General features: G+C 40.2%; 1 protein-coding gene across 4 annotated transcripts in view; it reads left to right on the top strand.

Moving 5' to 3' along the window:
• The window catches only part of LOC114662111 (glutamate receptor 3), a 410431-nt gene that overhangs the window by 317517 nt on the left and 68781 nt on the right, over positions 1–24133 (top strand). For all 4 annotated transcript variants that reach the window (XR_007936331.1, XM_028815450.2, XM_028815448.2 and 1 more), the window contains exons 8-10: positions 1918–2022; positions 14831–14938; positions 21275–21481. Coding sequence is in view for 3 of the 4 variants with exons in the window: in XM_028815450.2 (XP_028671283.1) it covers positions 1918–2022; positions 14831–14938; positions 21275–21481 (420 nt within the window). In the remaining variant the exon portion in view is untranslated. The remainder of the gene's footprint in view (positions 1–1917; positions 2023–14830; positions 14939–21274; positions 21482–24133) is intronic.

Below are 24133 nucleotides of genomic sequence, written 5' to 3' on the forward strand. Positions count from 1 at the left end.
AGTGTCGACTAATCACCGCATGCTTGATTATAGTGCTGGCACCTGGTGGCTCCATCTCCAAATACAATTAAATAAAAAGAGCTGCATGATTAAGTTGTAATTAATGTCCTTACCAGGGCACTCTTATCAAAGTGGCCACCACAGGGAACCTGTCACAGGATAATGCAAAAAGTACATGGTGAATGCATTCTTCTGTGAAATCAAAGCTCACTCTAACATAGTCCTCTAATGCACTTTCCTACAAAACAGAATATGCCAGAAAACCTCTCCATGCAATTTTAATATATTAATTTAAGAATTAAATGGCTCAGAAAGAAAATTAACAAGAGATTGCCTTTTCTATATGTACTCGTATTACTCTTCTCACCTGCTTCCCACCAAACATTCCATGGAATGAATTACTCAGCTTAATGCACCTAGTGGAAAGATTTTCCCCTGGCATCATCTATTTTTACCTTAAGGTTAAATGATTCATAAAAAAATTATTTATTTATGTATGACTACCCTTCACAATATGTATGCATGTGCATTAGCCTGCTAAACCACCGTACAGCATGGTCTGCCATCGAGCGGATAATCAAAGATACCAGAAGACGCTTTGGTATATTTCTTTAGGTGAAATGATTCAGAAATGTAATTTTTGCAAGTGACTGGTTTTTCTAATAATTTACTTGTTGTGGTTATTTTAATTCATCCACGTGTACTCTGAACCCAATGACAAAAAACAGAAAACCTGGAAGGGATGCCAGTGTCAAAGGGCACACTCATACTGTACATGCCCCCTTACTCACACTGGATCAGTTTAGAGGTGGAACCTGGGGAGATAGGCTAGTGTTGCACAGTTTGCACATCTTTGGGATGTGGAAAAATATCTGAGAAAATGTACAAAAATAAAGGGAGAACAGGCAAACGGCATGTAAGAGGCAGCATGAGAAAGGCAGCTCAGAGGAGAGGTTAGGAGCACATGCTGATACAGCACATTGTTGCACCCACCACATGACAAACCACCTCAGGATCCCAGATTAGGACCTGAGTGCAGCCATGAGACAGGTGACACCTCAGCACCACACTAGTTCAGATGGAATGGAACAGTGTGAGGTTTATTATGGTGGCTGGAGTGTCAATTCTGCCATCAACCCCCAAGTTTTTCCCTGCAGGTTGGAGGGCCTACATGCAGGGCTGGATACAGATTAACGTCATACCCAGGATGGAAGAAAAGCATGTCAAAAGCTAAAACATTCAGATCTGTACCTGGCAAATGGAGACCTCCTTTAGCTGAGCTGGTGGTTTTTAATACTGAAGTCCAGCTGTAATCATAATAAAAATACTACATTATTAATAAGGCATCACATCTCATGTCTGCAATCTCAAAGGGGACAATTAACAGAGAGAGAGGGTCCTGAGCAAATTTCTCATTGGTGACATTCCATAAAGAGAAACCCTTCAGTCCAAAAACTGTTCAACAACAGCATTCGAAAAAATGAAAAGTGACATGCCTCCTTGTGACGAAATGCCAGACTGCTAATGTCCACTTCTGTGCCAAGTCAAGAAGAACAGTGACAGTTTCAGAAAGTTTCAAAAAGGCCAGGAAGCTTCAAAGATTGTCTGACATTCCTCCATGAGGCCATGCCAGTTATCCAACCCAAAAGCCATCTGATCTACCAAGCAGTCATGCAGCCAACTGTGTTTGTGAGGAAGTGCCACTGTGACAAATACAACCAGCTGTCAGGCCAGGCAGCGCAAAATTTTAAAGGTGTGAAATAAACACGCATCCCGTAGGTGCCACCAAGTGAAATACCATGGAGGCAGGATCCTTCTGCTGTTGAATGTTACAGACACCTCTTTATGGGACCACTAAGGTGATTATGCATTCATGCCTTCATGTTCTTTTTTTTTGTTTGCTTTCTTTATTGACAGGTCCAACTGCAAGGCATGACTGGAAATATCCAGTTTGACACATATGGTCGAAGGTCCAATTTCACCATAGATGTGTACGAAATGAAAGCTGGAGGTTCACGAAAGGTACGCTGTACATTTTGGTTTTTTTGGAGTCCTTTAAGATTAAGATTTGTTTTTTCCTTTGTGTCCTTCTACTTTATTTCTCTTTGTTACAAAGCAATCGTCTTAAATGAAAGACAGAGGTAAAAGATAGACTCGAGATGAAAGTTTCCAGGTTTGGTCACAGGGTGACAAGGACTGAAGCCGGTACAAGACAGCACGGTGTAACACTCCTAGTCATGTGGGAGAGCTTATTGTGACACACAATTGTAGTTTAACTTCTTTCAAAACGCAAAAAATAATCCGATCAAATCCTAAATGTTTAGTCATGCCTGACATTAACTTAATGTAATTAAAGCTCATCATGGCCAGCATAACCTGAACCGACTGCTCGGCCTCTTCATCCACTCTTTCATTTTCTTAACTTGGTCTTCTCATTGTAAGTTATTGGGGGCCAGCAGTCCCCCGTGGATGGGGTGCCTTTGGATCACAGGATCACATTGCTACCCTCACACTTACTCACACACCACTTCATTACTGAGTCACGTAACGTGTACTTCTTTAGGATGTGAGAGGAAATCAATGCATCGTGAGAAAATATAGAAAGATATAGAGAGTACATGCAGATTCTACAAAGACAGCTACTGTGTTAAAGACTGAAACCATTCTCCTACTCTGTGAACCCTGTTCTGGTCCTGGGTGTAGACTTGAATGGCTTCTTCTTACCCATTTTAAATCTGACACTGCTACTCATCCTGACCCACCTCGATTTGCATATGGCAAAAATAGATCTGTGGATGAAGCCATTAACACGGGTCTTCACTTTAGGCTAGAGCATCTGGGCTGTAAAGGAATATATGACAGAATACTGTTTGTACACTTCCGTTTAGCATTTTACACCATTGTCCCTGAACTGTTGTTAACTAAACTGAATGCTTCCACCTGTAAATGGATACAGTTTTTTGAAAAACTAGAAACAGGTATATTCAGATGACCCCCCCCACCTCTCAGATTGCCTCTGTATTAGCACAGGTGCCCCTCAAGGCTGCATACATTCCCCTCTACTCTTTTCCCAGTAGACTAATGACTGTAGCTCCTCTGACCCTTCAGTAAAAATCATTAAGTTCACGTTCGACATCAACATTATTGGACTTATTATTAATAGTAATGAAATGGCTTAGAGAAAGGAGGTGTCTTGTCTTGTGTCTTGGTGTGCCACCAATAACATGGTGCTCAATACCACCAAGACAGTGGAAATGGTCATTGACTTTCGCAAACAGCAGTTACAACCTCTCCCACTAGACATTTAATGATTCTGCATTCGGTATTTTTAGGCACAACAATAACAAACACACACAACTGGACATTAACACAACTTCCATCACTAAGGTCACTCAGCAGCGATTGAACTATTTATGCCAACTAAAGAAATTAAACATTTCCCAGCTAATCCTAATACAGTTTACAAAGCCATAATTGAAAGTGTGATCACATTCTCCATTGTTGTCTGGTTTGGTTCAGCAACAGTTCACACCAAAAATAAATTACAGAGTGTTGTGAGGTCTGCTGAGAAAATAATTGGCTGTGCTCTTCCGTCTGTTTGAAGACCTGCATGCATTGAGGGTCACTAACCATGTCAAAAGGATCACCATGGATTCATCTCACACAGATCTGCCATCACTTGTTCCAAAACCTCCCAAATGCTAAAGTCTTCAAGACAATTAAAACTAAAACTAATAGACACCCAAAGAGCTTCTTTTCCAGAGCCATAGCCCTCGTTATCCAGTAATTTAACCCGTGTTCCTTTCTTACAAATGTGTTCTCTCATATACTGTGTGTATGTACACTGTATGACTGTATGTACGTGTGTGTGTGTGTGTGTGTGTGCATACTCACTGTACTCTCAGGCCTTCACTTGCACATCATTAATTGCACATCTCCTTTATAACTGAACTATTCTGCAACTGTTTACAATGCATGATGTTTAGCTTACTTGTTTGTGATGTTGTGTTATGTTATAAGCAACTTCGAAGCTACCAAGTTAAATTCCTGCACATTAAGTACTGGCAAATAAAAGTTATTCTAATTCCAAAAAAAGTCTACTTTTCACTTATGAATTTAGGCTGCCTTGTTTAATTTTAATATCAAATTTTCACCATCCTGCTTAATCTCAGATCAATTAAAAATCGTCTTGCTTTCCAGCTATTAAATTACTGCAGTCCGTTTTAATTTGGTAAAGTGCCTTGGTCCAGTACCATCTGATTAAGTCACTCAGGTCTAGTTTATTCTCCGCCAATGACTCTGTTCTTGTTCCCATGTGCTAATTTATTCTTATCAAGTTCAATCTCGTTAAATTGTCCCACTATATTGGATTAATTGCACTTATCCAATTAAGACAGGTTAAATGAGTCCAATATAGCTAGTTCGGAAAAAAAAAAGTTATTTCGTTAAAGCATGCATTTCATTTTATCTGCAGAAAAAGTGCAGTAATTCTCCCAAGTTCCTAAAGTTCATTAACTACATATACTGTACAGTGTGTATTAATATATTCATTCATTTTCATTCTCTTTTATCTAAAGCAGTATAACATCCTCACAAGTACTTTCTCCAGTCTAAGGTTGCAGGACTCAAAGCCAATCTACCTATTCCTGGAACATCTGGTCCAAGATGAAAGCCAACCCAGAAAAGAGCACCAGACCTTTGCAAGCCCCACTCACACATTCATACTAACACAACGCCAATTTGGGGTCTCCGTTTAACTTAGTATGCATGTCTTTTGGAGGTGAGAGGAAAACTGCAACCCCAGGAGTAAAACCTGTGTGAACATGAGAATATGTGAACTCCACATTGGCACAAACTGGGCATGATATTCGAACAAAGGAAGACAGATTTGTGGGACAGAATTACCAACCACAGCACCCCCATCCACCCCAAGTACCATTTATTCCACAAATAGATTGCCAGTAATTTAGATGACCTGTGCGGCTCAATCAGAAGAAACCCGTATCAGATTGAACCCGTACCTTTGCTGCTTACTCCATTATGTTTAAATCAATAGACTATACTGCCTAATTAGGTCTAATTATTGTAGTCTACACTGTATGTTCTTGCATACCAATTCTTGTTCTTCTAGTTTTCATTGGATCTAACCTATTAGTTATGAAAACAGTGGCAACAACAAATAGAATAGCTGTCATTATCAGCACAATCATGTTCTGTCAATCTACCTCTTGATCTACTGAATGATACCACCATATGTAGTCACTCAGCCGAAGGCAGCAGCTTTGTTTGTTGGCAGAGCTTTAGTGTCGACTGACTACACACATCACTTATTTGACTTATTGGACTTATTGGCAACCTGTTAGCTGGCATTCAAGGTGAAGAAACAGTTCCAGTTAGCCACCATGGTCTTGCGTCGTGCCAGGGAGACTATGAGGGAGACTATCAGCGGTTTTTGTCCCGGCACATTTAAGTTGGTCCAGCGTTATCTCTTCTTCTACTCACAAGGAAGTCTTCAGTGCATCATTTATTTCTTAAGTGAAAATATATATTGACTCATTTTTAGGGTAACTACTGACTAGTGGCTCTGTTGCATGGATTACCATTAGAACCAATAAGAACACAAACCTCTTCAGAAGAGACAAACAAGTCCATCTATGAAGCTCATTTAGCTAGCCAAGCGTCAGGTTGCATCTCATACAGATTTTTAAAAGAAGTCTGAGTTAGGGTACAAAGCACACTAGCAGTACAATCCCTCTTAACTGGTCTTGCATTAACCGGCCGACGGATTAACTGTCCTGTTAAAATAAAGTAAAATAAAAAAAAAATTTGTAATCCTGAGTTCTTCTTTATATTATATGTATGCACTTCCTTCTTTCCTGGAAGGTGAGAGGGCTCCTAATTTCAGAGCAATTTCCGTTTACATATTCCTTTATGAATTTTCCACGGTGCCTTCTTCTTTCTACCTGGCGGATTCCCCTGCTTCTCCCATCGGGCTTTGCAACAGGGGAGACGCCCTACCTGCAGGTGCAGCTGCCTTCCACACTGGTCCGGTAGCCCTCCGATCCCTGGCTACATCGAGCTCCATCCGGACTGAGATTTGGGTTCTTTCCCCAGTGGCCAGGGCACTCATGCTGGGGTTAAACCAGCCCAAAGCCTCCATGACTGCCGCTGCCTTTCGATGGCCAGTTGTCTTCAATACTGGTCACTCCAGCTCCGTGGTCGCTCAGCTGGAGCGACCTCTTTCTTCAGCCGCACCGAGTGTCAGCCAAACACTCATATGCAGGGGTTCACATCCCAGCTGCCTGCCTTTGCTCCATCGAATCTGCTCTCGCTTGCTCACTCTCCTGCACTGGCTTTCCTCTATCTGCTTCCTTCTACATTAACCTCCCATTCTTTCCTGTTCTCCCCCTAGCCACCTCGCGCTTCTATATATCACAGGGACGTGGATCAGATGTGTCATGTGCAGCTCCCAGGAACAATTACGGATGCGGACAACTCCTGTGTACACCTGTGTACTTAAGTAGGATCGCCCACATCACAAATTCCCCGGGAACCGATCGGCCACACATACTCACTAAGCCGTGAGGGCAGCGACTATTATTTAAAAAGTGGCCTTTTTGACTTGAGCTGTGGACCCACTACACCACACTGTCCAGTCATTGTACGAGAAAAAAACCCGTGTGCGAAATCGTGGATGAAGCCTTGTGGATATGGTTTCTTCAGGAACGTCAAAGAGGTACAGTACATACCTTAGAAATATTTTTCTACATGTAAATAGGTATGCATCGGATTAGCTGGCCAAAATGGCAACTGGCCATGGGTCCAGTCCTGAGGTGGCCGGTTAAGAGGGATTGTACTGTATTTAGTTAAAAAAAAACATGTAGCTGTATTGATACCTCTGGCCATTTTGAAGACCTGAACCAGGAGCAGACACTGCTCTGCCTGTTCTAAAGAGGTTCATCATTAGTCCATTTGGTTGCTCTTCTCTGCACATCGCCTAGTGCCACCATATTGTTTTTGTGGCATGATGGCCAGAAGGCAGACAGGACTCCAGAGGCCTACTGCATAGAACTTTATACAGCCAGAGCATAATGCTCCTTGATTTGACAGTTTGTAAAAATAATAACCATTTATTCACCTTTGAAACTGCTTCTGCTCAATGCCAGCAGAGGATGAGACTGTTGTGTCACTCCTAAATCCATCTCAATGTTTGCCTACTGTAGCTTAACATCACCAGGCCTGCATTTATAATTAAAATTCCTTTCAGAGGCACTTGTCTACACTAAACTGTTTTTCCAAGTGTTCTTCCAATTTTGAAAATTAGCTCAGAGTTTGCTACCTTCCAAATTTAGCAAATTTTCCAACTATATGATTAACATAAATTAGACAAAGAGCTGTGTTGGGAAGCACTACTTGTCTCTTTTACTGTACACTTCATTTGACTCAGTGTAATTATATTGGGCTGGTCATCTTAACGTAAGATCGCAGTCTTTACTTTAGATAACAACAACATCAACAACAACATTTATTTATATAGCAGTATGAAGTGCTTTACATAATGAAGAAAAGAAAAATAAAATGACAAAGTAGGAAATTAAAATAAGACAACATTAGTTAACATAGAATAAGAGTAAGGTCCGATGGCCAGGGAGGACATAAAAAACAAAAAAAATAACTCCAGATGGCTGGAGAAAAAAATAAAATCTGCAGGGGTTCCAGGCCACGAGACCGCGCAGTCCCCTCAGGGCATTCTACCTAACATTAATGAACAGTCCTCTTTGTATTTAAGGTTCTCACGGAAGGACTTGATGATGATGGTCATGCAGACTTCTGGCTTTTAATCCATCAATGTTGGAATATCATGGTGCTTTGAGTAGATGGTGGTGGCACAAGCCGCCACCACAAAGAAACCAGAAAAAGAAACAGAAGAGAGAGTAGGGGTTAGTACGGATTTTAGAATCACCATGAATAGTCATTATAATGAATTGGATATACAGAGTATCAGGATTAAATTAAAGTGAAGTTATGAGAAGGCCATGTTAAAGTAATGTGTTTTTAGCAGTTTTTTTAAAGTGCTCCACTGTATTAGCCTGGCGAATTCCTATTGGCAGGCTATTCCAGATTTTAGGTGCATAACAGCAGAAGGCCGCCTCACCACTTCTTTTAAGTTTTCCTCTTGGAATTCTAAGGAGACACTCATTTGAAGATCTGAGGTTACGATTTGGAATATAAGACATCAGACATCCCGATATATAAGACGGGGCGAGATTATTTAAGGCTTTATAAACCATAAGCAGAATTTTAAAGTCAATCCTGAATGACACAGGTAACCAGTGTAGTGACATCAAAACTGGAGAAATGTGCTCGGATTTTCTTTTCCTAGTTAGGATTCTAGCAGCTGCATTCTGCACTAGTTGCAAACGATTTATGTCTTTTTTGGGTAGTCCTGAGAGGAGTGCGTTACAGTAATCTAGCCGACTGAAAACAAATGCGTGAACTAATTTCTCAGCATCTTTCAATGATATAAGAGGTCTAACTTTTGCTATGATTCTTAAGTGAAAAAATGCTGTCCTAGTGATCTGATGAATATGTGATTTAAAATTCAGATTAGATTCAGATTTAAAATTAAGATTCAGATAAGGTGCTCTCACTTGGGTCTACTGTTTAGTATAATCCAGTCCAGTATGGCCTGAACAAATGAATATAGTCTTGTTTCCACATAATAATTCTCCACCTATAATTAATTCTTTTGAAATAGCTCAGCGTAATTGAAGCATATGTTTAGTTTGGTTGCACAAACCCACTCTTATTTGGTTTTTGGTGCTATATAAATAAATGTATTATTATTATTATCATCATTAAAGGTATTCATGTATTTCATCCATTATTAACCCTGCTAAATGGAGTTCAGGGTGACAGGATCAGGTCAGATCAGGTTGGGGAGAATAAACTGATACAGCACGTTGCTGCACCCACAACACAATGAAACAGCTCGGGATCCTGGTTGGCAACCCCTAGGCACACATGCGGTCAAGTCCCACCTTCTAGAAATGACCATCGATCTATCGCAGCCAGGCGTTTTACGTAGGCATCTCCTTGGCCTGGTCCAGCCACTCGGGTCCTTAACAATGAGAATCCTGTGAGCCAAATCACGCTCTGGGAATCACGTCATATGGCTATACTGCTGTAACTGGGGCGCCCTCACTATGCAGGTAGTGTGTCTCATTGGGACTCCATGAAAAACCACTTCTTTGACACAAAGTCAAACCAGCAGTACCCAAGGATTCTCCAAAGAGACACAGTACCGAAGGAGTAGAGTCTTTGTCTCAGGTCACTGGATAGCGTCCTAGTGGCCTATTCTAGCAACATTAGACTCGCACTCATCACACACTCACTCACACCAGGCCAGTTTTGAAAATCCCAAACTCAATGAAAACCCCACATCGACAAATACGAAATTAGATTTTGAACCCAGGACTCATAGGCAGCAACACTGTCCACTGTGTTAGCCTAGTTTATTTCAATATAATCCAAACACTGTGCTTGACTAATATCATCTCATTAAGTAACACTGTGCCTCTAAATCTCAGTGCAAGGTCACTTCACCAAAGCCCACAGGCCAAGCATCTGCTTTTCTAGTTCATTCATACATGCAGTCTGTTTTTATCTCATTAAGAAGTGCAGTTCACACTGAATGGAGACTGTGGTCCAGTGGTTTGGCTTTAGACTTCTCTGCCCTAAAGGTTTCATTTAGGGGTTTTTTTTGAAGCTGAAACTCAAAAAAAAAAAATAGAAAAGATAGAAGAACTTGCTATTACTGTCACTGCTCCCACTTACTGTTTTTCATCATTGTCTGTGCCATCCAGTCAGAACTCTTCTCACTATGGGGTATGGCACCATGGGCACCTTCTCTTCTTTTCACCATCCACTTCTCCACAGAGGCAGAGATATGAAGTCTTTGCTGCACACCATGCTCTGTTAGCTCCTCCGCAATAGCTGATTGCACAGAGCAGAGGTGAGCTGCTTTGATTTGACAGCTCCATATGCGTAGCACCCGTAATTAAGAAAATAATTTGGGTAATCAGCTTAGCGATGACAGCAGCCCCACAGTCAAACGGCATGCAGAATGCTTACTAATCGCTGCACAGCCGGACAGACATCTCCTGTACGTTGTATGGTAACACTTTACAATAGCAGCTACCAATAGTGCATCTATTAGGCCGTTACTGCTATGTAACAAGATCTTAATAAAGTCTTTATATGATCTTAATACGGCTTAAAATCACTAATGACATTTTACTGTGGGTGCAGCTTTTAGTCAGTTATTGCTGCATAACAGGACATTAATAAATGGTTGGTAATATGACAAAGCACCCAAGGGGCTACCAACAATGCATGGATTGATCACTTCTGGCTACATAACAAGACCTTAACAGGGCCAGTCTTAGAATTATCTAACAAATAAAAGACTGATCCGATACAATACTTCAAGCCCATATAGCCCCTCTTCTAAAGTGCTGCCTAAACTACTCCAGGGCAGGGCCCGCTTTTCACTTGTGCAGTATTTCATCATTATGGGTTGCTTTTTTTGTTGTAGACTAGATCAGAAGAAGGAAGGAGATTTGAAAAGAAACTCAAACATTAGAGGTACCTGGCTTTTTATGGTGAGAAGTAGTGAACATGGCCATCCAAAGATGTTTCCATCAGCCGAGCTAATCTACGTAGGCAGCATCCACACACCAAGTGACGTTTGTTCACCTGTCAATGCTAAAGAACACAATCAGCCCACTTATGATGCTTGATGAAGCAATTCTTCATCACTTCAAATGTCCAAACAGAGAAGCAGTGGCTGTGCTATAGAGAGTCTAATGTATTATACTCATTAGCAGTGTCTGGAGTCACACGACATCACAGGTAAATTGTCATGTTGCCATTTTCATCTCACTCTAATATTTCAGAGAATAAAGAGCGATTAATTGCAACAATTCAATTAGTAAGATGCTCATAAGTACGCCTGCACTGTGAGCGCTATGAAAAAGTGAAGTGTCTCTGACTTCTCTATGCATGCAGTCACGGGCAGTAAATCAAGATTGGCTCTCACTAAGGCAGACAAATGCCATTCTTACAGAGGAAAGTAAAAAAGAAATGGAGCAGTTGTTCCAAACATTCAGCACAGCATATAATGCATGCAGTACTGTAAGTGTGGCTTTACAGCCAAGATATAGGACTGGATACAATAAGGGTGCCAGTTCAATTGGTTCATTGTATTCCCATAAAGTACTCTTGTCTAAGAAGACAATTTAAGTGTACATTCACCGATATAAGATATTAAAGTGATAAATATTCATGCAACCTATACATGCACATACTTTATACATATTTATTGATGCTTTATTATTTATTTCAGACCACTAAGCCATTGCGTTACCCTGAGCAAGCCATTTAACAACATTAGTATTCCATATCTATTAGCCTGCGGTGGGTTGGCACCCTGCCCAGGACTGGTTCCTGCCTTGTGCCCTGTGTTGGCTGGGATTGGCTCCAGCAGACCCCCGTGACCCTGTGTTCGGATTCAGCGGGTTGGAAAATGGATGGATGGATGGATGGATATCTATTAGCTCTAGGCTACAGCGCATTGCCGCACCCACCACATGACAAATCAACTCAGGATCCCAGATTAGGACCCAAGTGCAGCCATGCGAGGGGTGACACCTCAACACCACACTAGTTCTGATGGAATGCAACAGTGTGAGGTTTTTTATGGTGACTGGAGTGCCAATTCTGCCACCAGCCCCCAGGTTTTTCCCTGCAGGTTGGAGGGCCTACTTGCTGGGCTGGATGCAGATTAACGTCATACCAACGACGAAGCAATTGCAGATTTAGGGCCTTGCTCAAGGGGCCCAACGGAGTAGAGTCACTTCGGGCGTTTACGGGATTTGAACTGGCAACCTTCCGATTACCACTCCACCCATATCTATTAGGTGCTAAAAATATGAATCTCCCCTTTAATCCAGTTTAGGGTTGCCTCAGCGGCACCTGGCATAAAACAGATGCCAACTTTGGATGGAGTATCATTCCATCACATGGCACAAAACACATGACACATGAACCTGGCCAGTTTCTACAGTAGTTGTACAATAACTAACTTGCATGTCTTTTGGAGAAGAGCTCAGAGGCACAAGGAGAATGTGCAGACTACACACAAATAGCAGACAGACGGGGATTTGAAGCAAGTCTCCTGGGGATGCGAGATTGAAGCGCCATGCACTGCACCACTGCATGTGATTGCTCTTTCTGCCAAAGCCGTCATTAAGTATGCTTGGCTTCACCTACCTCTGTTTTGACTTCGCTTAGTGATTTACTATTTTGACATTCCCACCCCTTGTCTGTCCGCCAGCATTTTTGGTGCTTTATTCGGGCTGATATACTGATATGGGGTTTGGATGTGGTATGTCCTGAAACGTCAAGGAAAACTCACAATGGCCTGCTGTCAAAGGGTTGTTCATGAGTCAACTGTATAACAGGCTGGTCTCTGACTTGCACTAACCCCTGTGACCCTAAATTGGGTTAAGCAAACTCACATGGTGTGTGGATGAAAAGCAAAGAGGGAGATACTCAGGGCTCAGACAGGACAGGGCTTAAACCCTTAAATTGGAATTAAAATAACTAATAAGTAATGCGGCTGCTGCTTGACTAAATCTGTGCTTGTTTCTTTAAGCATATCCCAGTCAGTACAATGAAAGCATCCTTTCAGGTGCTGAAGAGAATCTTCACTTCAGAGTCTTCTGTATCTTTTTGTGCTCTTTTCAAGGCTGCTTTGTAAATGGGGAGAGGGGAACCACAACTGTAGTCAGCAGAGTCCAGCAATGGCTCATGTGCTTCCTTTGTTGACACATAGCACAGCAGGTCAGAGGTTTTATTGTTCTTTGTTGTGCAGCATACACATTTATAGAAGTCTGTCAAGAATTTTCTCAGGTTCTTCAATGATTTACCAAAGAACAAAATGCCTAACATCAATAACCGTTTCTGTTGCGATAGCAGAGTTTGCTTTAGAATGAACATTTTCGTAGAAATTCACAAGGCTTACAGAACAGTTAAAGACAAAAAGAGCTACTCAGTGCCTGCAGAGTATTCATGTCTTCTTTCTTTCCCCCACCATGCTTTTAATCTATGGTTTTTCCATTTCAATCCATTCTTAGCAGTTCTCCAAAGACAAATGTCATAAGCTCTGCATTGCTGGAAGCCACATCTATATAAAAACCACAGTTTCTGTAATCCCACAAAAATTGAGCGTTACCTTGCAATTCTTCCAGATTATTAAGCAAGGAGTGCACTTTTGTCAAGATTATAGGGAAATGGAATGTGGTGAACTACTTATTACCTCTACAACCTTCATCGACCACTTCCATATCTTCCCCCTTTATGTGTCTTGTAGTAAAAGTAGTCTTAGTGATTAAAGGCAGACAGGTCAAGAAGGAGCTTAACACTTTCCTTGCACAAGGCATGTACAACAGCAGTAGGCGCCCAAGTAAATAAAAGTCACATATCCAAGATATTCTGACAGATTTGAAAAAATGCTCACAAAATAGTTAAAACAAAAAAGGACTGACTCTATAATATTTCAATAAATAAAGGTTATGCAGAACAAACATAAGGTACTCCGAAACTTAGACAAGAACAGAGAAGAGCACTCACGTGCAATGGAAAAAACTAGTAACTGCCATTTTTTTCAGAATTTACGTTTTTTTTGTAGTTTTTGGAGTAACTAGGTCTTTCCAGATGTTATAAGGTAGTGGTGATGGCCAAATATGTCTTCATTCCAGTCATAGCACAATGGAAGAAACTAGTATGCATACAGTGTTTTACATACTGCAAGACAAAAAACCTAGCAACTCCACTGACCAATGAGGAAAGACCACCTACCAATGAAAATGTCAGTTAATAATCACATGATTTAAATGCTGTGACTGCATGATTTAAAGGGCAAGTGTTGTTGATTCATGAAAAAAATATATTGTGTTCGTGAATCTCAAGAAAACTGAAATCTAGAAATCATTCATTATAGTGGCAACACCATTTTCTTAATTTGCCTAAAACTTGAAAAATGTGACATACTAGGTTTTTCCATAGTTGGTGAGAGTAGATCTGCTTCTGATTGAAAGACACTAGAGCAGTTCTAAAACTATCAGAAGACATGATGATCTGAGCGTGTTTCAGGTCTTGTTTTACAGAAGAAGAAGGTCCTCCCTTTGGGATATGGGTGGCATCAAAAGTCAGACCCTTACCCCATAACAACACTTAGCCATGCATTCTGGAAGAGTAGATGACAGTTTCCACCTTATACAGTGATGAATACATAAGCATTTGCAATATGTGTGTGTGCACACTTAAATATTTTTAATAATCAGCCAATAAGGTTAAAGGCCGAGACCAAAAACATTTAATGTCATACCCTGCTTATGCAGAAATGACCTGACATCTGACCCTGCCAATTCCTACCTCCCAAAGTAAGGGAGTATTTGGAAAATAGTGGCCTAAAAATTGAGATCACACCCCAAAGACATCATACATTCATTATGTGTGCAACTATGAGAGGTCACCACTAACAAAAAAACTGCAGAAAACAGCAGAATAAATAGTCATCTGTCGAATCTGTTAGTCTGTTGTGTGTTTGCAAGTGGAAGGCAGACTGCTTAAAAGTGCATATTTTATGTTATAAAGTGTCACCTTCTCAATCTTCTCTCTAAATGAACAGATATTTCTCATTAGATGATCATCCAAATTTTTGTTATTCACATGATATTATGCAATAATTGTGATTTCTTTGTAGGTGGGCTACTGGAATGAATATGAAAGGTTTGTGTATGTCACGGATCAGCAGGTTTCCAATGATTCCTCTTCAGTGGAAAACCGAACAATCGTGGTGACGACCATCATGGTATGTAAGCCTTCTTTCATGAATACCTGATAGTCAAGGAGTCCTCCATCACATCACATGGACGCACGCTTTCCTTTATGCGGCCAGTCATTAGTGAGCCCTCAGATTATTTAATTTCTAATGTGATTACAGTGGCCACCATTCCTGTTTAATCAGCGTTCTTTTTGTCATTTAAGGAATACCAAATAACAAAATAACAATAATGAACAAATGAGAATTTCCCTTAGAGAATGTCTGAGCACATTGCCTAGATACAGTAAAGCAGCTTCTTCACTTTTTATAAAGACAGCATAACACCTCGGAGGACACCACAGTCACTAAACTACATCCCCAGTTCAAAGGAATCCTTAAAATGAAATCAAGTGCAACTCAATAGCAACCCTAATATGATTGTTAATGGACAGCATTTCCTTATAAGGGTTTTATTAATGGTAAATTACATTTTATCAATGATGTATAATGACAACCTAATATCACAAAATCCTCAAATATACTTAATCCAGTTCAGGGGTGTGTCTGAGCATATCCCAGCAGGAAGGTGGAAACCAACCCTTAATAGGGCAACAAGGTTGGTTTCTGGAAATTAAGGTGACCTGCATTGAAAACTGAAGCTAGGAAGCACTTCTTTATGCAAAGAATTGTGGGACTCTGGAACAAACTACTGAGACATGTAGTTGAAGAACCGTCTGGATGAGATATTGGGACAGCTTAGCTATTAGCTGAACAAACAACCATGATGGACTAAATGGTCTCCATTTATTTGTCACATTTCTAATGTTCAAGTCTATCACCAATTAACCTAATATGCACAAAATATTGGAGAGAAACAGGAGAACCCAAAGGAAAACCCAAGCAGACACAAAAAAAAAAAACATTCAATATCCAAACAGACAAAGATGAGGCACAGTATTCAAGCCCAGCATTCTCGATCCATGACACAGCTTTGTGACCACAAAAGGATGTTTGTAACTAACTGCAAATAGACGTTGGTAAATGTATGTCAAAAAAGACCATTTTTTGTAACTTTTGATGGAAAAAAAATCCTGTAGTGTCATGAGGGGTTTGTTGCTGGTCCACTAGCATCACCTGGATGCCACAGAGCAGGAGACAGCTCTTCACAAGATTTTTCTCTGTCATCTGGAACTTGCCGCTGTCACCCAGATGGTACCCTTCCTTCGCTCAAGTCAGCTCAGCTCAGCAGCCAGTCCTTCCCTCACAATGTTCACAGCTATGATAAATTTAGCCATAAATGAATATTCAGAAATATGGGAGCAGTCACTAGTCATTAAAATGATTTTACCTGAAGCACAATTAGCAGCTTGAATTTCATACTGTCAAAAAACACTTTGATACGTAGTTACCCATATTCCAAATGAAATGGAATCCAACCATTATCAAAAACCCTGACTCTACTTTGGCATTGTGGGGCCACAGTCTGGCTTGGCAGGAAACAGTCTGTCAATTTATAGATCCACAGAGAGGAAAAACTGTAGTAGCTGAACTTCCCCACAATAAAATGAATGGTATATTAAGAAAGATAAGCCAAATGATAACATTATGTACTTTATAAATGTTAGCAGTTCTTGCTTTATGAATTATTTAAACATTTTCTCTTACTAATTTGATCTTAAGATGATTTCACTTAGTGAGGACTCTTGACTTTGATGCCATTGCCAGCAACACTTCACTTTCAGTGTCTCTTGCTGCAGCGTATTTACATTGTAATTAATTAGTAATTACCAGATGCAAGGACTGTGTAATTGTTACTGTTTGTGTATTACGTAACTCTGGCAGCAACATAGGTCACTACCCATTTCTCACTCGTATTCCAAGTCTCATTCTGCGCTTTCTTATACCATTTCTTGAATAACAGAGTGGGCAGACAGTCCTAGTGCTCACTTGCCCACATGATTACAGTGTAAGTGCAGTCTGAGAGGAGAACATATTGTCCTGTTGCATCTTCACTAGGCTTCGACTTTCTGTGAGCACTTCAGCACAGGATCCTTAATGTGAAAATTTCCGTCTGTTGATGTTCAAGTGTAGATTTGAGTTCACTGTCACGTGTATACAGTTCAGTGAATTTCTGAACCAATGCAGATGCTTTTCAAGTGTCAACTTTGCCTTTCAGGCACCCTGTATATAAAAGCTTGCCGTGGGTAAGTGTGTCATTTTTCACATCATGGCAAGTTTTATACCTCCTGTATGACTGTAAGGTCACATAGGTGATGATGCCAATGCACATCTGTTGATTTTGGTAGTGCCTTAAAGCCCTTACTAACTTAATTCATCGCTCCCTTTACAAGAGTTGCTGTGACCTACAGGCACCTTTAGGTGTAAAGCAAGCACACGAGGCAGTTCCTTACAAGGCAATTTAACATAATACAAGGGTCTTTGGGGTGCAGGAGAATTACTGAAGCACAAAGAGAAAAACTGTTTAATGAAAGGAAGAATAACAAGTTTCCCCAAGACAGTGGCAGTGCTGGAAATAGAACTTCGATCCCAATAGCTGTGAAGTTCACTGTGTCACTGTATTTTTGAACTCTTCAATTATTTATTTTCGCAAACACAAATATTTGAGATTCTTTCTTTATTTTAAAATTTCAAACCTGCTAGACTTTCAGTTTTCCCCCTTGATTAAATAAATGAAATCTGTATTATTGTCCGCATATTGATCTGGCAAAATTCTACACTGGATGCCCTTCCTGCAGGGTTTATGGATGTGGTGAGAGAGGACATGAAGTTGGTGGGTTTAACAGAACAAGAACAGAAAGATATGGAAAACGATGATCCGCTGTGGCGACCCCTAACAGGAGCATCCAAAAGAAGAAGAAGATTAAATAAATGACATCTCCCTTTTAGCTTAATATAGTTAGGTCCATAAATATTTGAACAGAGACAACTTTTTTCTAATTTTGGTTCTGTACATTACCACAATGAATTTTAAATGAAACAACTCAGATGCAGTTGAAGTGCAGACTTTCAGCTTTAATTCAGTGGGGGGAACAAAATGATTGCATAAAAATGTGAGGCAACTAAAGCATTTTTTAACACAATCCCTTCATTTCAGGGGCTCAAAAGTAATTGGACAATTGACTCAAAGGATATTTCATGGGCAGGTGTGGGCAAGTCCGTCGTTATGTCATTATCAATTAAGCAGATAAAAGGCCTGGAGTTGATTTGAGGTGTGGTGCTTGCATGTGGAAGATTTTGCTGTGAACAGACAACATGTGGTCAAAGGAGCTCTCCATGCAGGTGAAAGAAGCCATCCTTAAGCTGCGAAAACAGAATAAACCCATCTGAGAAATTGCTACAATATTACAAGTGGCAAAACCTACAGTTTGGTACATCCTGAGAAAGAAAGCAAGCACTGGTGAACTCAGCAACGCAAAAAGACCTGGACGTCCACGGAAGACAACAGTGGTGGATGATCGCAGAATCATTTCCATGGTGAAGAGAAACCCCTTCACAACAGCCAACCAAGTGAACAACAGTCTCCAAGGGGTAGGCGTATCGATATCCAAGTCTACCATAAAGAGAAGACTGCATGAAAGTAAATACAGAGGGTGCACTGCAAGGTGCAAGCCACTCATAAGCCTCAAGAATAGAAAGGCTAGATTGGACTTTGCTAAATAACATCTAAAAAAGCCAGCACAGTTCTGGAAAAACATTCTTTGGACAGATGAAACCAAGATCAACCTCTACCAGAATGATGGCAAGAAAAAAGTATGGAGAAGGCGTGGAACAGCTCATTACAAAGCATACCACATCATCTGTAAAACACGGTGGAGGCGGTGTGATGGCTTGGGCGTGCATGGCTGCCAGTGGCACTGGGACACTAGTGTTTATTGATGATGTGACACAGGACAGAAGCAGCCGAATGAATTCTGAGGTGTTCAGAGACATACTGTCTGCTTAAATCCAGCTAAATGCAGTCAAATTGATTGGGCGGCATTTCATGATACAGATGGACAATGACCCAAAACATACAGCCAAAGCAACCCAGGAGTTTATTAAAGCAAAGAAGTGGAAAATTCTTGAATGGCCAAGTCAGTCACTTGATCTTAACCCAATTGAGCATGCACTTCACTTGTTGAAGACTAAACTTCGAACAGAAAGGCTCACAAATAAGAAGCAACTGAAAGCCGCTGCAGTAAAGGCCTGGCAGAGCATTAAAAAGGAGGAAACCCAGCATCTGGTGATGTCCATGAGTTCAAGACTTCAGGCTGTCATTGCCAGCAAAGGGTTTTCAACCAAGTTTTAGAAATGAACATTTTATTTCCAGTTATTTAATTTGTCCAATTACTTTTGAGCCCCTGAAATGAAGGGATTGTGTTAAAAAAATGCTTTAGCTGCCTCACATTTTTATGCAATCGTTTTGTTCACCCCACTGAATTAAAGCTGAAAGTCTGCACTTCAACTGCATCTGAGTTGTTTCATTTAAAATTCATTGTGGTAATGTACAGAACCAAAATTAGAAAAAGTTGTCTCTGTCCAAATATTTATGGACCTAACTGTACATTGGTAGCCTCTTTAGAAAAACTTTCAAAAGCCTGCCTCTCATCTGGGGCACACACACATTTCACGGTGAACTTAGAAATATCTGTGTTGCGAAACTGGAAGAGATATTTTTAAAAACCAAATCCCTAATGGGCTCAGCATGTTTCCCGATCACTTACGACTCAGTAGCTTGAGTCACCCTGCCGTGTGCTGTGCTACTTTCTGACAGGTAAGATGTTGTGAGCAGGGCAAGAGTCAGATTTTCAGATACCCGGGCAATTGACTGAATGGCAGTGTTTACTGCTCAAACAGCATGTGTGCTTATGCTCTCGTTACCTGATGCTGCCTCGACTTCAATGTCTACCTGTCTTATTGGTTGGGTTTCATCCTGCTGTTTAATTTGGGTCATCAGACTTTCCCTTCCCAGCAGCTTCCTGTCATAAAGACAACAGAGAAAGAAGGGCCTGTCTTATGAAAGGCTAATCTGTGCAAGGGGACAAGTGACGGTCCTTCTGTCCTATCCAGGTACTCACTGGACTGTTGTCCCCTCTGCCACCACACCTTTCTCTGTGTCTGTCCCTGTCTTCCAAGAGGACCCATAAAGAGTACCCACTTAGCCATCAAGCAATAAAATTTTCAAGTTTTTTTATGGTTTAGAAGAAATCGCCAAAAGCAGAGAGCAGAAGTTAATATCTTCCTTTTTAAAAAAACGTTCCCCGTATTTTACTAATGATTATTTTAAATGTGGAAAACACCTGTGTGCAAGGCAATTTACAAAATCGGAATACAGTATTTTAATCTGGGATTGATCTGGCTCGTCTGTGGTCACCTTACTGGCGTTTCAGCCAACCATCCACTCTTTAACAGGAGGATGATGAGCTCACATACTGCCATTTTGGCTTGAGCCTAGTTGGTTTATTTAGGTCAGACCAGACTCCAAAATAAGGCCCCCAATCCCCACCTATACATGCTGGAAAGACTACTGCATATCTGTCAGTTTGTTTAGGAGTGTGACAAAATCCACCAGCAAACACGTATCTTCTTTTCGTCAGTAAAGAATTCTACATCCATACATTGCAATTAAAGGTACTTTTTTTAGAGGTGAGGTCCCCATTACCTGGTAATTTTAAAGTGGCCTGGAGAAATTGATAGACTTGGGTTGCTGCCATGTTTTATCGACACACATGCTGAATAAAAAGAAATACATTTAAGGTTTTCCATGAGTATGTATTGGAATAAGTGGGATTTGAGAACATCTGATGATGTGCATGAACAACTATTTTGAAACATACTGTAGTGTAGTGTATAGGTTTTCAGCCTGACTAGTTTATAGACACATCGGTTTAGGTGATATAAGCCAATTGGCTGGGATGTGTGCATATTCAGTGGTCCCAGCTCAGTAACTTTGAAGTCTCGTCATAATGGCAAAGGCGTCATTCTAAATGATATACAGCAGCGTCATGTAGGAGATGAGTTTATTTATTGCTAGTTGATTAATGAGATGTTGAAAATAATAACAAGGACATGTACAGTAAATGAACCCAAAAGGGCTGCTTTTGTTTAATGTACTGACTATAGATAAACATTTTACCAGCTCAGTCAGTCAGTCAGTCAGTCAGTCAGTCAGTCAGTCAGACAGACAGACAGACAGACAGACAGACAGACAGATAGATAGATAGATAGATAGATAGATAGATAGATAGATAGATAGATAGATAGATAGATAGATAGATAGATAGATAGATAGATAGATAGATAGATAGATAGATAGATAGATAGATAGATAGAATTGTGTGTGTGTTGCTTTTTGGTAACTCGATGGGTTCTTCTAACCGACAGGAAGCACCATATGTGATGCTCAAGAAAAACTTTGACCAACTGGAAGGAAATGAGAGATATGAAGGCTACTGTGTGGATTTAGCATCAGAAATTGCTAAGCACGTTGGAATCAAATACAAACTGTCAATTGTCGAGGATGGCAAGTATGGCGCCAGAGATCCAGAGACTAAGATATGGAACGGCATGGTGGGTGAACTCGTCTATGGGGTAAGTATCAAAATGATATCTTTGTGCCATTTGCAGCATCCTGACTATAACTGAGATGCTTAACTGTGCAGGAGTCGACTCACTGGAGCGAGGATGAGTGTGCCTGAAGGGATGAAGAGGCAGGCAAAGATGATTTTGTCGGAGTTTCCCTGAGGGATTCATGCGACCAGCGTGATTCAGCTGTGTGGGTCAGAAAGCTCATATGACTCCTGGGGGAAGCCCTAGCAATTACTTGCCATATGGTTGGTCTTTTTCTACTGTAAAGTTGAAAGACAAACAGCAGCAGTCAGTTAGTTTAGGGGGAAACTGCTGTAGAAAAATCTCAGTGGTCAGCAGTAGAATAAACAAACAGCAGTAGTCAATTATTCAAGAAGAAAAATCATCTTGGGTTCGGCAGCATCAGTAACTTTAGTTCATCCAGTATTTACCTATATACTGTTTACAGTTAATTTGCAAATAAGTAATTGTTGTGTCTGAAGTTAATATGCATTTACTTGAGCCATATTTAGGGTAGCCATTAGTTATGAGGTTTGTGACAGAGAATGCTTTGTTCATACGTGCCAGGAATGAGATTAGAAGAGTCAGCATGAGGGCAGGGTTACTAAAATCAGCACTTTCAACTGCTCTGATGTAAAACACACAAGTTACTATGACTACATTCTTTCTTACTATTAACAGCACTGCTCCATAGTGCTTCTTTCATTTATTATTGCTGAAGGAAGAACAAATATTTTCAGATAGACGTGCGTTTGATCACAGTGATCTAAAAATAAGACTCTCCAGTATCAAAGGCCACACTGCACTAGATCAGAGTTTCAGAACTTGTACTAAGCATGTAAATATTTAAATGGCTTGGATCAGTCGCACACGATCGATGCAAACATATGGTAGCTTTCAGTTGGTGCATCTTTGTGCAGCTACATATCTAATATGAAATCATACATTCACATATTGCCACAGATGTAGAAACTCAAGCACAAAGGTGGCTGTAGGTTTATGCCATGAAAGACTATTCCCTACAGCTTGACTTTTAATATTGGCCCTTTCTTTACTGAAAAACTACACAGCTCTAATCAGTGTTAATCACATATTTATGTACAATTGTGTTTATGTATATGTTGTGGACTTAACTGTCTACAAATAGCTAGCCAGTGGCACTATATAATGGGCAGATAGGTATATAGTGGAAGGCACCATAAGATAGATAGATAGATAGATAGATAGATAGATAGATAGATAGATAGATAGATAGATAGATAGATAGATAGATAGATAGATAGATAGATAGATAGATAGATAGATAGATAGATAGATAGATAGATAGATAGATAGATAGATAGATAGATAGATAGATAGATAGATAGATAGATAGATAGAGAGCATGTTGATTTGAAGAACTTATTTATCAAGGTTGCTGCGGCTCTTTCTCTTCCATGCTTCATATGATCCATTAAAGCTATATTTTGCCCTGTGCTGCCCAAGTCAAGATGCAAGATGTCTATTTTGCTTGCTTGTGACTCTGGGTTTTACTTCTGTACACCTTGGACACACCATATGGATAAAACCCACGTGGTAATATTTTTTCTTGTTGGTAAACTAATATATTCGTGTTAATTAACATGCCATTTTCAAATCTTAATGCAGAGATATTCCCATAGAGTAGGCTGTCATCTTGTGGCCAAACAGTCCTTGTTTACAGAATGAAGGGCATATCATTTAAGAACTCTCCTGCATAACCTTGTGAGCCGTTTTATTTCAGAACAAAAACATCTTAGGCTGTGTACCGACCATGCGAATCACAGAGCGATTGATTATAATGGCTTTTGACCTTTTGACTGACCCATAAATTAAATTGAGTTTGGAAGTTTTTAAAGGTTATGCACCAGTGTGGCCTTTATTAGGCTATTAAAGTCAATACTTATTGACCGCATCAGAGAACCTCATTACAATTTAACAGAGGCAGCAATATATGCATCTGCTCTAAGCACTTTTCAGGAGCAAGTGCATCTCAGAGGCATCAGTTACTTGAGTTTGCTTTACTTTATCACTCCGGACATGAATTTCAGTCTTGAAGTATGAATGGAATAACATTTTCTAATTCCAGTTTGTCTACTGCATGTCTAGCCATGAGGTTTATTCTCTAATCATTGGTTCCTCGATGTTGTTTATTTATACAGCTCAGAGACTAATAAAAGACAAGGACAATTCACAAATTACAATTTATTTATGTGCCCACACATAGTCATACTTATAACAGGCTAATTTAGAATTGATAATTAATCTAAAAGCCACATCTTTAGATATGTGAGTCGAACACTGGATTTACCTTGGAAAACCCAAAGAGACATAGAAAGAAAGCAAAAATTGCACACGGAAATAGCACCCAGGCACCTAAGGTAAGCCATGACACTGGATCAAGGAGGCTTTAGCATTAAACCTTAATACCACTGCCCACAAAAAACTATCAACAAATACGTCAATGTTTTATTTTACAATATGGGTGCTGATATGAAAAAAGAAAAAGAAACAATAAAGGAATGTATAAAAGAATCACTCTCACCTCATTACCTTATGAACCCATTCCACCAATCATGGTAATAATACTGCGGTCCACGACATTCACAGAGATGTGCCTGCTTGAGTGTTTCTCCA

The sequence above is a fragment of the Erpetoichthys calabaricus genome, chromosome 12, assembly GCF_900747795.2.
Source record: "Erpetoichthys calabaricus chromosome 12, fErpCal1.3, whole genome shotgun sequence".
Lineage (NCBI taxonomy): Eukaryota > Metazoa > Chordata > Cladistia > Polypteriformes > Polypteridae > Erpetoichthys > Erpetoichthys calabaricus.